This window comes from Perca fluviatilis, chromosome 1 (assembly GCF_010015445.1).
Source record: "Perca fluviatilis chromosome 1, GENO_Pfluv_1.0, whole genome shotgun sequence".
Taxonomy (NCBI): domain Eukaryota; kingdom Metazoa; phylum Chordata; class Actinopteri; order Perciformes; family Percidae; genus Perca; species Perca fluviatilis.
The window spans coordinates 24,490,374-24,505,105 of record NC_053112.1 but is presented as its reverse complement, the minus strand read 5'-3'; the positions used below and the strand labels follow the sequence as shown (position 1 = coordinate 24,505,105).

Below are 14,732 nucleotides of genomic sequence, written 5' to 3'. Positions count from 1 at the left end.
TCAATCTGGTGGAAAATAGATAAAACTACAATTTTGAAGCCAAGGCTCTAGACGAAAAGCCTGATATAATAGAATGCATGATTTTATGCTGTAATGGCTGTGGGATTAAAAATTGTGGTTTTAATGGGAAGATTTTGCCCTTAAGGGTCTGTCTATATTTTGGCTACACCGTTTATTATATACTCACTATAAGAGCTGAGGTTGAACTTACAAAATCCGAATCAGCCAAAAATGATTTTTAAAAAATCGGTGTGTACAGTGTTGGATTTACTATTACATTATGCTGTTGGCCCCTGAGACTGCCCTCCAGACGCACACTGGGAGCAGAGGTCAGCAGAAACAGGGGTGAGATGAGATCACTGCAGCCTGTAGTGATTTTACAGTTCATTGATGATCAAATTCAAATTTGATAAATTAAAACCAAACTAACACTTTTCATTTGTGTTACAGTAATCAGATATTATGCTCATTAATAAAAAGATAAGTGTTTCATTTTTGTTTAGAATTATATTATATTATACATATCTATATTTAGCCTGATTCAAATTTATTTCCTCCACTACAACTTTCCTTGGAGCTCTTGACTTTGAGAGTCTTCAGTCATGTAAGTTCAATATAAGGTCTCCTATATCACCTACTACTACTACTACTACTAATAAAAGTAATGAAATACCACAAATATTAATTTGAGCATTTTGAAGATGTATTCTTTGTTGAGACCTTAATGATAACAGCTTTTTTCAAACAAATATGGGAATGTACTTTTATTAAATAAAGAATAAATTACAATAATGACAAAGACATTAAGGTATAAATAACTTAATACAACACTGAAAATGATATATCAATGTATCACAGCAACTTTGAGAAAAGTAGTTATTAAATAAATGGACATAGTGACGTTCTACTGATTTAAAGGAATTAGTGATATGTGGATAGTGTGCTGTCAGTTTAGTTACAGGAGTTAAGACAGCAGCGTTTTACCTCATGAAATAGCAATTTAAAGTACACATCACACATTCAGAATTGCAGTGATGTGTGAACTGATTGGCTGTAAGCAATCAGGCAATATGGGCAAGCATGCACACATAAACACTGTTTCAAATTTCAGCTTGAAACCTTTGACTGCACTAAATTCACAGACAACTATTCAAAGTTTGTTGCAGATGTCACATTTCATATAAAAATCACACAAATGCATATGAGTGTGTAAAATGATGATTCAACTTAAAAAAAGAAAGAGTGATTTACTTGTAGTTTTGGCATATTTGTGCTCTACTGCAGACACTGCATGACAGAACAGTTTAAATGTTTCTGAGAAAAACTTGGTAAACATGTTTACAATTTAATAAATCTAATTGATTTGGAATAATTACACCATCATTTTGAGTGCATACCACTGGTGTAATATCATTAAAGCTTCTTGTAAACCGGATCTGGAGATATATATTAGTTATCACTGACAGCAGTGGAGGACCCAAACTCTGTAAACTTCATCAGGAAATAACACTGGACTGTGTAAAAATGTATCTGAAAAGCCCAGCAGTCAGAATACATGGGAGAGTGCTGCCACCAAGTGGTGAACAATATTGCTTTAATTTTAAAAAGGCATTAAAGGTGGAGTCGGCGGTTTTAGTCCAATGGACTTTTTGTCAAATTCAGCAATTATCTCCTCATGGTCCGCTAGCTATCTCCTCTGTGTGTGCGCTGAAAAAGAAATTGGGTGTTCATACACAGTTCTGGCTCTATAAATGGGAAACAAAAAAAACAGGGGAAAGGCCATGGTTATATATAGAGATAGTCAGAAGGAGTAAAGGGGCACTAAAAAAGGAGCACTGACAGGAGGGGTGTATTTCTTTCCAAATATTAACAATCTTTGTCCAGGATCGCTGACTCCACCTTTATCACAAATATTGTTCACCACATCAGAGTTCCGTATGTTCACAAAAAACTTTGCACAAGACATCAAACAGAAAACAATAATAAAAAAAGTAAGTTTTCTGTTCACCTATCATCACGTATACTATTTACACCATTGGACCTATTTCTTTTGGGTCAGAAAAAATTCTTTTCATGAAAGGCCAGTGGGTATAGTGAGGTGAAAAATGCATTACATTTACCGAGCCTTACAAAAAAACGTGAGCAAAGGTAGTGTTTTTTCTTGAAAGTACATGCTGCAGGCTTTTAGATTAACAAATAAAATTGGGTGCACATTGTCCATTTAGCTGTCAAAATAGTTTACAAAGTCAATCTGAATCTAGAAAAAAATATTTTTTTATTTATTAAAACCACTGATGTGTTTCATACTTATCCTCCGGGGTCATTGCAAGAGCATACACAACTAATGCAAGTAAGCTAAAAATGCACTGGAGCACATTTCTTTCCTCTATACCCACTGTGGTGTAACAAAGCATGCTGAGCTGTATCATCATAAAGTTTTCAGTTTGTGTGCACTATTATGGTGAACCATGTAGTTACAGAATCTGCAGTATGCACAGTCATGCGCCTTGTGGACTATTTAATTACACACAATTACACACACACTGCTGCCCACAGAATTGCATTTCATATGTGACTGATGCTTTCTCTCATTTTAGTATGAAGGTTTGTGCAAGCAAATGGAAAAATGGAAAATCAAACATAAATAGTGCAAGGGAACACTGGAGTAATTTCATTTGTTTTCTTCGTGAGGGTGGGTATAAAAGAAGACAGCACAGCGTGTACTGTTTGTTAAGCCCCGACAGTAAAGCCACAGGGATTCTTTCTTTGAATCAACAGTTGCTGCGGCGAATTGTAAGAAAGCAATTTGTACAGATTTAACTGCAGAGCTGTCTCTTGCATCACTACTGTGCAGAAATTGTGATTTCAATATTTTGAGCAAATTCTTTCATTTGTCTGAATTCAGACATCAGTTGCAACACATCATTAAAACTTTTTTTAAAAACTGCGTCTTAAACAGACAATAATGTGGCACTTTCTAATCTTACACTACCCGTTTCATGATAAATGACAAGGCATTGGCAGTTGATAAATTGTTAATTTTATAATGGCACTAAGTTATCTGTTTGTGACTGCCCTTCCATCCAAATATTCAAAGGAATGGCTTTACTTTGATATGTGTTTGTGGGGAAGAATATGTAGAAGATTAAAATGTTTTTCAAGCATGCATATCGATGCCGTGGTGACAATGATAATAATATTTCGTAGATTAATCCATCAGTTTGTATTCTCATCTCACTCTGACTGAACTGACTACAGGTTGCTTTCTTGGGTGTCATTGGAGGATATGGGGTGGAGACCCCCGTTCTCGTTCAGTCTCTTGGCACGATAAGTTTCATAGTGAATGTTGTGAGTGACCTCCTTCAAATCCTGGAGGTGAGACCTGAAAAAGAGAGTTACAGGTACACAGAGGGGACATGTTACTAGTTATGTATTTATCTATTTGACAGGGAGGTATCAGCATTATTGTGTACGTTTTAGTGATTCTTATGTTTAGGTTTAATACAGCACTAAAATCTTGACAACTTCAAAAGCATTATTGAACCCAGGAAGCAATCTGAATCAATGGGATTTGCCACAGAGTAACATTTAAAATGATACCCTTACGAGCAAAGAATTATACAGAATATATACAATTCAAAATGCTTCTCATGTGCTTATTACGCTTGTTTTAATATTATGTTTCATAACTGAAACTATTAGTCAATTAGTTTATTGTCAGAAAAAGCGATCAGAAACTATTTTGGTGATTGATTATCATTTGAGTCATTTGTTTCAGCAGAAATGCCCAAACAAGTCCTGGTTCCAGCCTCTCAAATGTGAATATTTGCTGGTTTTCTTAGCCTTCTGTGGTAGTAAACTGAATATCAATATATTATAATAATAAGATTCAATTTTAAGACTTCAATTGTCATTTTTCACAATTTTCTGACATTTTATATACCATTCGATAACTCAAGAAAATAATCAGCAAAATATTCCATAATGAAAATAATCATTAGCTGCAGCCCTATTTTATTTATTATTTTACCCACAATTCATGTTGTTGAATACTATGACACAAATAAAGTTTCCTAATATGGTATATCCCATGTCTCTAATGGCTCCTTATGTCCAGTTTATTGCACTGAGTTTGGTTTTAAAAGAGTATTTTACCTGATCAGGAAATCTCTCAGCTGAGCAAACTCACAATGGTTGGGGTTTTCAACTGCAACAAAAAATTGCACAGAATCAAGGGTCATATCTAGTCCTTTGCACAACACTATCAATATTATTCCTATATGACTGTAAATGTTACTTATAAAGAAAGGCCATATAACCCACCTTCTACGATGCCCCATGCTGTCTTCCTCCCCAGAACTCGTTTGCCATTCACTTGATATTCTTTGTCGCTACCCACAACAGCAAAGGGCATCGCCTCCTATGGACAGAGACATTTCAACACGGTTTAGTGTGCCGAAGAGAGCTGCACAAGGTTTATGAGATAAAACAAATACACGACATGCCCCAGTGCCCTGACATTCTGTTTGGAGGAGCCAGTGCGTGAGTGTATAAGAGAGAGAGTGAGTCAAGCTGGGTGTAAAGTAGGGATGGGGAAGACTCACTGGACAAATGTGTGTGAAAGAAAGAACAGAACCACTTACTCTGATCTTGTCATTGTCGCTCTTGTCCTCCATGTCCTCATCAAACTCTTTTTGTGGGTAAAACTCAATCCCGCCCATCTCCAGCTCCTTCCTTACCTACAGCACAAAACAAAGCCAGGGAACAACACAGATCTGTGACACAACTTCACCTGAGCACTGTTTCAAATCATTTGTGTACCCCACACTCTGGAGAGGGTATTTATAAATAATCCGATAAGCCGACATCGGCAAATAGTCCTTACATACGCATATAACATACATTTTTTTGGATCTCTTTAACTTGTTTTTTTAACCCTACATTATAATTTTTTGGCCACTTGGGGGCAGCAACAACATGCTGTAAACACAACATTGACACGTTATCACCATATAAAGCTGATTCACCGAAGTTGTTGGCAAACAGCTGCTTATTTACACATCCAGCAGACAGAAAACAACATTAGCATTCATTTGTCATTTGTGTTTCTGGTCACCCGATGAATGTAATATTTACTCTCCTTTTAGCTCTGTTTTTGGTCTCTACCACTAACTAACTCCTGAGAGAAATATCTGGTTCTTTAGCTGCTAAATGCTCCACTATGTTCACCAGCTGGTTGCTAACTTCGTCTTACTGCTGTTTGTTGCTGAGCAGGTGGTGTACAGTGGGTTGTTAGAGCTTTCTCACTGAAAACAGCTGCCTGCTGTGGCCGAAAATGATGCTATGAGAGTAAAGCAAAAAACTGCGGGACGTAAAACCAAAAACGTAGTTAAAAGATGCTAGATAGTCCATAGAAATGAGTGGAACTGCAGAGTTGGGTGATGATTCTCTGTGTGTTTGTCACTACAAACGTCACCTCTTTTATTACACAGTCGTTTAATCCATTGTAAATACACAAATATTGATTAGAGCAGCTAGGCCAAAATATTTAATGAGCAGGACATTTTGAAGTTGAAAAATATACCTATCTATGTTGAAGACAAACAATGTAACTGTAACAATAACTCAAACATATTTTTGGCATTTCTTGATAACTATAGGCATCGACGTTGACATATAAATGGATACCATTATCAATACCATATTGGGAAAATAAGCTAATATTGGCTGATATATAGGCCTTACTGGCCAATTTATCAGTCTAGCTTCAGTGGGACCATCATTGGTAAAACTTACCCGCTGTTTGAACTCCTGTCTCTCCTCAATGGTCATCGTGTCTGCCTTTGCAATGACAGGAATAATGTTGACCGAGTGACTCAAGCGCTTCATGAACTCGACGTCTAGTGGCCGAAGACTGGGACAGAGATACAGACGGAAAGACACAGAACAGAAAAGACAGACAAGGAAAGTGAGTAAGTCGGTAGATTTAGAAGCTGTGATTCTCCCAGAATGCTCGCATGCAACAGTGAAAAGAGGATCAGAATAACAAATAGCACAAAGGGGCACATAGATTTTATTAGTCATGTTTCATACATCTTATTACATTTCCCTAGTCGTGTAGCAATTAAAAAAGACTTACAGTGTGGAAGTTATTTGAAAAAATGGGCTTATCATTAGACAAAGGTTGTGTCCCAGTTCTTGTTTGCCTGCACACAAAACATCCCGTCGGTCTCAATTACCCTGGCTAAGAAGGATCGGATACACTGGCTGTATTACACAAAAGACTGTATCCATTTATCCACTAAAGAGCAATTTCACAGCTGCCAACATGAGCCAATTGTAAGGTGTTCAGAGGAGAGAATGTTGTTTCAATACAAAGTAGCTCGCTTGATTTAAGGCTTAGTTAATCTGAAATTAAATGTTTTTGGATAAAGGGGCATAGACTGTATGCTGTATGTGTATGTATGCTGCTCTCTTTGCCAACAAATTACTAAAAACATGTTTTAGATCAGATACGTGACTTTACTAATCTCTGGTGCTGACAGTTTAACTCACGAGTGTCCAGTTGGGGTGATAAAATATAGACAGCAGTGCACCCTGGTGTCAGGAATGCGCTTCTTTCTAGTGATGTTGACCTCCTCCTTTAGGAACTTCTCATACTGCTCATTGATGTACTTGGAAATGGGCTCCCAGCTGTGGATACGGCAGAGACGGGCAGTTTGAGAGAAAAAGTTACATGGGCAAGAAAAAAAGAGAAGGAGAAGAAAAAGACTTCACTTGAATTGAAACATTTTCAGTAAGATTTCAGGGAACAAAATGTTGCTTTTGGTAAGGTGACAAGTAAAAAATAGTTCTTGGTAAGATCTGCAGTAACGATTACATTTATGCGGCTTTAATGATGCAGGAAAACCCACCAGTTGTCGTTATTAATTAGGTCTCCAAAGCCTGGAGTGTCGACGACTGTCAGCTTCATCTTCACACCACCCTCCTCAAGGACTGTAAGAAACATAAACCACAGTGTTGCTTTGTATTTGGAAAAACTATCCATTTTATAGAAAATGGTCTGTATCTGAATATTGAACATATTGAACACGTTTATGTTTGGAATAAACAGAGAAACAGCTAGAAACACAGCAAAGTATGAATGATCTGATTGAGATATTTTTAACACGTCTGCTGTGTCTCATTACGATTTGTCCCTTTCTGGCAAGAGCACAATAATGTTAGGTCACTGTCAACCACAGGCGATGTGTGCATGGTCCTGTAAAACTGTAGCAACCAAACACTGAGCACTGTCGAAGGGTTTGACATAGCCCCTCTGTTTCCCTGTTGCTGTTAAATCATCAAGGATGTCGACGAGTTCAGTCACTTCTTCAGTCCCAGATGAAATAAGAAGCACAGTACTGAATGCCACATGCTGAAGAGACCCCAACTGATTTCATAAACAGCATGCAGAGCTTTCTATTTGATACTAACACTGGGGGAGGGGCGCCAAAGTCATATTATCAAATACTACACATAGTGGCTTTACATAGGAGGAATCTGCTCTGTATTCTAGCCAATGAGGACTCTTTTCTAACCTAAATCATGGCCGATTCTTGTTGTTCAGTTCGGTTTATTCAAGCAGAAAGCGATGAGTAAAACAAGCCTGAGCACCACAACCACAAATTGAGCCCTGTTTACCTCTTCGTTTCAGTTGTCAGCAGGGGTCGTTCGTTGTTACCATGGAAACACAGCTCTCAGTTCAGAGACTGGTGTTATGGTACCAAACTTTTTAGGCTTTAAGTAAGAAAGCCTAAATAATATCCTCTCTTTGTGAAAGAGATATTAGCAGAATGGATTTGTTTTTCTACCAGCAGTAAATCTTGTGTGCTTAGTTTGAGATGTCCTACTATAATTTCAATGTGACAGACAGACACACATAGACTGGCTGGATAGTTGAAATCTACATTCTGAGAAGGTAGAAAAAGCTCAGTCTGTCAAACAAAAGTCAAATGAAAATGAAAAGAAGTTCTGATGCAGTTCTGTATGTGTGAGCAAATATTATCTGGGCTGAAGATCAACAAGTCTGTCCACAGGCCCTGACAGAAAAACACTTAGAAAATCCTCACAGTTACAGACATTACTCCTAGGATTGACGTATTTGTGTCAAGTAAAAGCTGTCAGCGATCCAGCCAGAATCCGTAGGCCCAAGAACAAGATGTACTTGCTGATGACTAAAAACCATTTGTCATGACGTAGTCAAAGTCTCAGTCATGTTTCTTACTGGACCCTTTGCCTCCCTGTCTTAACCTTTTTTGATATGGTTGCCTGTCGTGACTGACCACCTTTAAACAAACCCTGCTTTGAACCATGGATACAATAAATTATGGAAATCCAGAATGTTTGAATTTACGCTGGCACAATGACACCATAGACTGTATATAAAGATGGACGACACATCTCCAATTCCTCCCACTGTAAAAAAATGAAGCAAAAATATCTGCCACTTCAGCTGCCATCTTGCACATTTGGAGCAAGAGTCTGCGCAGTAGTGATCGGGCGGTGGAGCCGTGGTATCGAAGTCCCGCCCATACCACTTGGTATGGCAGTTGCACCGCCCTCAACCATAAAGCTCGACAAAGAATAGTTAAAACAGCAAAGCACATCACTAGGACAGAGCTGCCATCCATGGCGGACCTCTACACCCAGCGGTGTAGGAAGAAGGCCCGGCTCCTTGAACAACAATCTGTTGTCTGCCAGTGATCCGTCCATCAAATTTCTGTTTAATCCATTTATTCATATTTAGATATTTTGCAAACAGACAGAATGCACAACCTTCTTCCTACTTTGTTGAAGAGATGTTCCGATACCAGTATTGTTCGGTATCGGCTCCGATACTGCCTAAAATGCTATCGGTATCGGGAAGTACCGGAGTTTATGCACCGATCCGATACTACGTAATAAAGCCCTAAAGAAAATCTAGTAGTATATTTATGTTCTTTTTCTTGTTAGAACTGACTGTCAAACTGGATAATAAAAGAAAGTTCTGTGGCAATGGTATCGGGCCATCTCTACTTTGTTGGTAGAGCTAACTACTCCAAAAAGACACAGGTCAGGCAGTTAAAAAAAAAAAAAATCATATCTAGTATAATTGTTCCAAAGCAATGTACCTGGAAGGAACATTCATTCTCAGTAAATGGACACAGCATACAAATCATCAAAGCCTCTCACACAAAGAACCTGCAGAATAAAGACCAGAGCATTTGTAGCTCAACTAAAATAAAAGGCAAGCTCCCTTGGCACCTACCAGGGTGCACTAATAGACTGTAAGTAGGCTATGTGGGACTTTTAAGAACGCGGTCAAAGATTGTTAATTTTCTCTGTCAAATTTAAATGCTGCTATAAATGTCTGGCTCTAAAAAAAGAACAGAAACTCTCTCCCTGTACTCACCATGAGACACCGCTTTGATGTCTACAGTTTTGGGGATCTTCTCATCACGGGCCCATCCGGCGCTCCTCCTGCTCACCTGGGACTTGAATAGGGTGTTCACCAGAGTTGACTTTCCGAGACCGCTGTGACCTGAGATGGAGAAAGAAAAATTAACGAACAAGGCCAAAAAGCAGGGAACAATTATAGAAAAAGAGAGATGGAGAGCATCCAGGTAAGAGGAAGAATTTAGTTTGCTTTGCTTTTCTCCAAGAACTAAAATCCTAGACAAAGAATAAATATATTCTCTTCACAGCTTTACACAGATATTCATCTTTTACCTAATTCTGTAACTTACCGACAACCATGATATTAAAGTCAAAGCCCGTCTTCATGGTCTTCTTCCTCATCTGCTCAATGATAGTGTCGATACCAATGTACCCCAGCAAAGTGGATCCACCGCTGGAGCTGTTGGAGCCTCCATGACCATGACCTCCATTGTGCGCTGCAGTGTGACCTCCAACATGGCCCGCACCGTGGCCCACACCGTGACCGACATTATGACCCACACTATGACCGTGACTCCCGATGGGGACTGGAATGGCACTTGGAGGAAGTGAAACACCGCCTCCTCCCCCGATGCCCGGGCCCTGGGGTGGGAAGGGGCTGGAGGGTGAAGGTGCCCCCACATTTGGGGGCTTGGCAGGGACGACTGGTTTGGGTCTCACTTCTGGAGGAACTATGTCTGACATGTCTGCAGAAGAAAAGGAGAGGAGGTGGATATACAATACATTAGGAAGTAGGCCAGTAGAGCATGCTGAGGCCTCTCCTCCTTTTAAATTGAAATGGGTTGTTACAGTGGTGATGGTGCAGTGGATATAACACATGCCTTTGGTGGGGGAGATCTGGGTTCCCACTGCGATACATCAACCAATGTCTTCAGAGTAATCTGGACATTGTTTGTGAAAAGAGATGTTGCTGTTGAACCTTATCAAGCGAATTGGGTATTGGCCAGATCTAACATATCCACACTGAATTCAGTATCTTCATCAGTGTCACTACAAAATTCTGTATTTCCAATATCAGTGAGGGCCATCAACCAAATTTCTACAGAAATCTCTAGTGTATGATAGCGTTTCTAGTGTAAGCCAGGTATCGGATCGGTACTCAGAGAGTGAGAACGATACAGGCCGGGACGATATATCAGCTGATATTAGCTTATTGCAGATAAGTATCAGTGTAGATCTTTGCTGATAACAACAAAATTACAGTACAGAAATGCAAAAGATATATTTAAAGTTATTTGAGAAACAGTGTCATCATCCTTACTTGTCCACCAGAGCGCAAGTTTATTTTTCAGATGCAAAATGTTCTGCTAACGACATATCTTGGTGGTCACAATTTATTAACTGACACGCTTAATGATACAAATACAATTTGGAAAACAGTTTCTGCACAATGTGTTTGCAATTATTACAGACTAGTGAGCAGCCCTATGTGTGAAATTTTTTCAAACTTGTTGGCTACTGCCCCCCCGCCCACCCAATGTTACAGTATGCATTGTTGTTAAATGTGTCACTCTGCCGTTCGGTACTTTTTGTTGTTGTTGCTTATTTGATCGATTGGTTGTTTGTTTTATATTTCTGTATGTCCATCAAATGTAAAAGAGTAAATATAAAAAATAAATAAGGTCATTAGTAAATCGACTAAAATGACTACTGTCGACTCAAATTTGAATGTTTTCCAGTTTTCTCAGTCGACTGTGATAGTAAACTGAATTGGTCAGACAAACTTAGAGGTTTAGGATGTTACAGTGGACTCTGTCTCTGCCATTTGGTATTTTAGACCAAATGACTAAGTTAATTGATAATGAAACTCACCACAACTGAAACTATATTCACCACTATTGTATCAGGGTGGATACATCTCAGAAATGGACACTAAATTGCATGGCTTGACACCACTACAGGTAAGTTAGAAAACAGTGTATGTTTTTTTTGTGAACTGATCCTTTAAAAGAAGCAAACAGTGCAGGCAGATGGTAACAGCAAGATGATTACCTCATCCCTGCAGGGTGTACACATGGATCAGCCTGCTGCCATGCTTTAAGTCTGTGCATCTGCAATGCTAGATACAGATGATACAGGTCACTGAGGCAGTGGCTGTCACTTTGATTCATGCAGCCCAGCTCCCCCTCTCTGCTTGCCCTCCTGCTCCATTGAATCGCTGTGAGCTAAATACTGCAGGCAAATCACACTTGAAAACGAAAACATACAATAGCTGCTGACATGATAGCTATGACCTGTTTTCAATACTAAAATCCGTCCGTTATTTTTGTTCTGGGTGGACGTGCAAATTAACGTTAAGGGCCACTCACTACAAGGCTCCATGTTTAAGCTAACCGTTTCGTATCTTTTTTACAACACACGAGGTAAGCTCCATCACAGCCTGTCGAGCTCCATTGTCTCTCTCCAGTCATGCTGGATAATAACGTTAACGTTACCAGCTAGCGGCGGCTCCGTGTTAGCTGCTAGCTACAGTCCGCTGATGTACGTTAGTGTCACACTTACCGATTCCCGTTCAATTGACCCGCAAATCTGCTTGACTGACCGATCAACTGTCGCTCTCTGGTCCCAATAACAAACGATGTATATCCAAACACAGAGATAACAAGAAGAGAGGGGTCATGTGAACAGTCTGGGTACCTTTCCTTCCCTCCGGCCCTGAGCCCCCCTTTTCCGTTACCAAGGCGACAAGAGGAGAGGGAGTGGGGAGATGCAGCGCGCATGCGCAGTATAACTACCTCAAAGGGAAACTAATTTGGTACAGTGTCTTCTGTTTGTCAGTGATGCATGCAGACTATTTTTAGGGAACATTTTAGATTACATTATAATTGGACAAAGTTATACGGTGAAAGAAGTATTCAGATCATAAACTTAAGTAAAATTACCAGTAGTCCAATGTACAATAACAATACACCATACAAGTACAGTTTCTTCGTTCATATTTTTACTTAAGTTAAAGTGTAGAAGTATTATGAGCAGAATGTACTTAAAACTATCAAAATGGATCATGGATGCAGAATGGCCCCTGTCACTGTTATATTATTGGATAAGTATGAGCTTATTTACGCAGAGCTAAATTTGAATGACTTTATATATCGAAATACATCATATCTATAGAATCATATTGTTTTTTGCGTAAAATCGTACTTTGTAAAGACTAGTATTTATAAATGCAAGATAAATGAAGTGGAGTAAAAAGTACAACATTTTCATCTGAATGTACTGGAGTTGAAGTAGCAAAAAATAGAAATACTAAAGTACAAGTACCTTAAAATGGTACTTAAGTACAGTACCTCAGTAAATACAGTTACATTCCACCACTGTACTAAGTAGCGATACCTCAATGTCAAAAAACACTTTTTTCAGTGGCAGGATGTTATATTAATGGATTATTATAACTGATGCATTAACATGTAAGCAGCATTTTAACATTGTAGCTCGTCTGGGTGGAGCTTGTTTAAACTGCTTTACACACTGGTGGGTAGTTTGATTCATAACAAACCATCATATTTTACAAACTCATCATGTTTTGCGTTTAAAATCGTAATCTGCTAAATAAGTGTCAAACAAATATAGTGGAACTATCTGACAATCGACCTTAGTTGGACTACAGAACCGATGGACATACAGTATGCAACCTTTGTTTAATCAAGGCTATATCCTGTGATATTACTACAGGATTTACAGGGGTAACTTAACTAAACCACACTACTCACAATTTATTTCTGAGTTGCTCTCCTGTCGTCCTTCTTTAGCTTTCCTTTCTGCATGTTTTGGCTGTGTTTGTTTGTCTCTGTGGAGGGCTGTGTTGGAGAGTTAGGGTTTGATAGAGTCTACTAACCAACGTTGTAGTGTCTCTCTTCAGCATGTCTGTTGCTCTACTGATAAGGACCAACGTATTAATTCCCTCTGCTATCCTCTTTGACCTCCCCCCAATCTGACTTCCCACCCCCTTAGATATAAATGTATTGGACTCTAAAAAGATTTTAAACAAGAGATGAAAGAGTCCCTGCCATGTGTAATTTAAGGGAGTTTTGGACTTTGTTCAGATAAAGTCTTCCAAGTGGTTTGGATATCTCTGTACTCACCCACGTACACTGACCCCGGGTAATACATGGTGACGTAATACGGATCCTCTGGCTCCTCCATGATAAATGCTCTGTCTGCTGGAGAGTAATTTGGTTGTTGTAGTAGAGGGAAAGCTGTTGTTGTTGTTGTCTCGTCTGGTCTCTGGTGCACTCTGTGCTGTGGCTGATGTGATGGCAGGTCAAAGACCCCCATTGAACTGATGACAAAACTGTTTGTGTTGAATGGGCAGTATTTCTCTGAGGGATATTGTGGTAGCTTTGCGGGCACCCCGGGATGGTCAGATGGTGCAAAAATATCTATTTGATTCAGTCCTGTGTCACTGAGGTTCACCCCTTTGAGGCTTTTATTTGGTTTGGGATCAAACTGATGTTTGTGTGAGAAAATATCAGGTTTTGAAAGGGTCGTTTTTGATGTGGCACACTCAACAGAAACAGGTCGGAAGGTCTCCTGTGCCTGAGGTGCCTCCAGACATGTCTTAAATCGATTTAATCTGTGTGCAAACTGAAGAGACTCCGTTTCATGATCAATGTCTCTTGACTGACAGCTGTAATCCTTTGAAACACAGTCGGACTGACCTAGTGGGGCCAGAGCCTTAGACCACAATCTGTGTTTCTGAGGAGACTTGATGTTTTGAGACACACTGGTTTGTTGAGAGAGTTTAGATGAATTTCCTGTAATTCTCTGCATGTTGTTTTCTTCACGAGGTCTCCTGAGACTGGATAGAAATGTTGTATCCACTTTTGTGTCATTGTTGAAGTCAAATTGCCTTCTCCTGGTCTTAATATCGGGTGACTGTTTCAAGAGAGGCTCTGTGGAAAATAACATTTTGGGAGTGGTTGGAGAAGCTGGACTTTGGAAGCTGGAGGTGTAATTCCTCCTCTTCCTGTGAAGGTTCAGGCTCGACTGAGTAGCCGGTACATCAAACACTGACTGAGACTCTCCCTGAACAACATTAGCAAAATAAATCCCTTCAGACTCTGGGAGAGACGTTTGTGTACCTGTCGCTCCACTTGGCAGAAATCCCTGTTGCTGTTTGATGTTTGACGTCGGTTTAGGGATTAAGGTTATGTTCATATTCCTAGGTGGAGGCTTTGGTTTATCTTTTGCAATATGTTCTCTTTTACTTAAACCAACTGGGCCTTCCAAAAAGCAGGAGTTTTGAGACATGG

The 14,732-nt window shown here is 39.4% G+C and overlaps 1 protein-coding gene across 5 annotated transcripts; it reads right to left on the bottom strand.

Moving 5' to 3' along the window:
* Positions 1-3,024: 3,024 nt before the first annotated feature.
* Positions 3,025-14,112, bottom strand: sept3 (septin 3). Of its 5 annotated transcripts, XM_039809701.1 has the most exons (11): positions 11,980-12,257; positions 11,470-11,536; positions 9,768-10,163; positions 9,434-9,562; positions 6,915-6,996; positions 6,556-6,693; positions 5,797-5,914; positions 4,644-4,739; positions 4,324-4,420; positions 4,156-4,207; positions 3,025-3,382 (listed from the first exon to the last, which is right to left on the bottom strand). In XM_039809701.1, exons 3-11 carry the CDS (start codon positions 10,159-10,161, stop codon positions 3,253-3,255), a joined length of 1,236 nt encoding a protein of 411 aa, XP_039665635.1. In that variant the 5' UTR covers positions 10,162-10,163; positions 11,470-11,536; positions 11,980-12,257; the 3' UTR covers positions 3,025-3,252. The 5 variants fall into 5 exon arrangements, with proteins under 5 accessions (XP_039665635.1, XP_039665607.1, XP_039665625.1 ...); XM_039809673.1 differs by lacking the exons at positions 11,470-11,536; positions 11,980-12,257 and adding an exon at positions 13,563-14,112; XM_039809691.1 differs by lacking the exons at positions 11,470-11,536; positions 11,980-12,257 and adding an exon at positions 13,191-13,351.
* Positions 14,113-14,732: the final 620 nt, after the last annotated feature.

What these genes read in the sequence shown, in the direction of transcription:
- sept3 (XM_039809673.1), bottom strand. Translation starts at nt 13,755, where the DNA reads ATGGGGGTCTTTGACCTGCCATCACATCAGCCACAGCACAGAGTGCAC. An exon ending in GCGACAATGACAAGATCAGA is followed by an intron (nt 4,421 to 4,643) that starts GTAAGTGGTTCT and finishes CTCTGTCCATAG; the next exon opens with GAGGCGATGCCCTTTGCTGT. An exon ending in CTGAGAGATTTCCTGATCAG is followed by an intron (nt 3,383 to 4,155) that starts GTAAAATACTCT and finishes TCTCTTTTTCAG; the next exon opens with GTCTCACCTCCAGGATTTGA.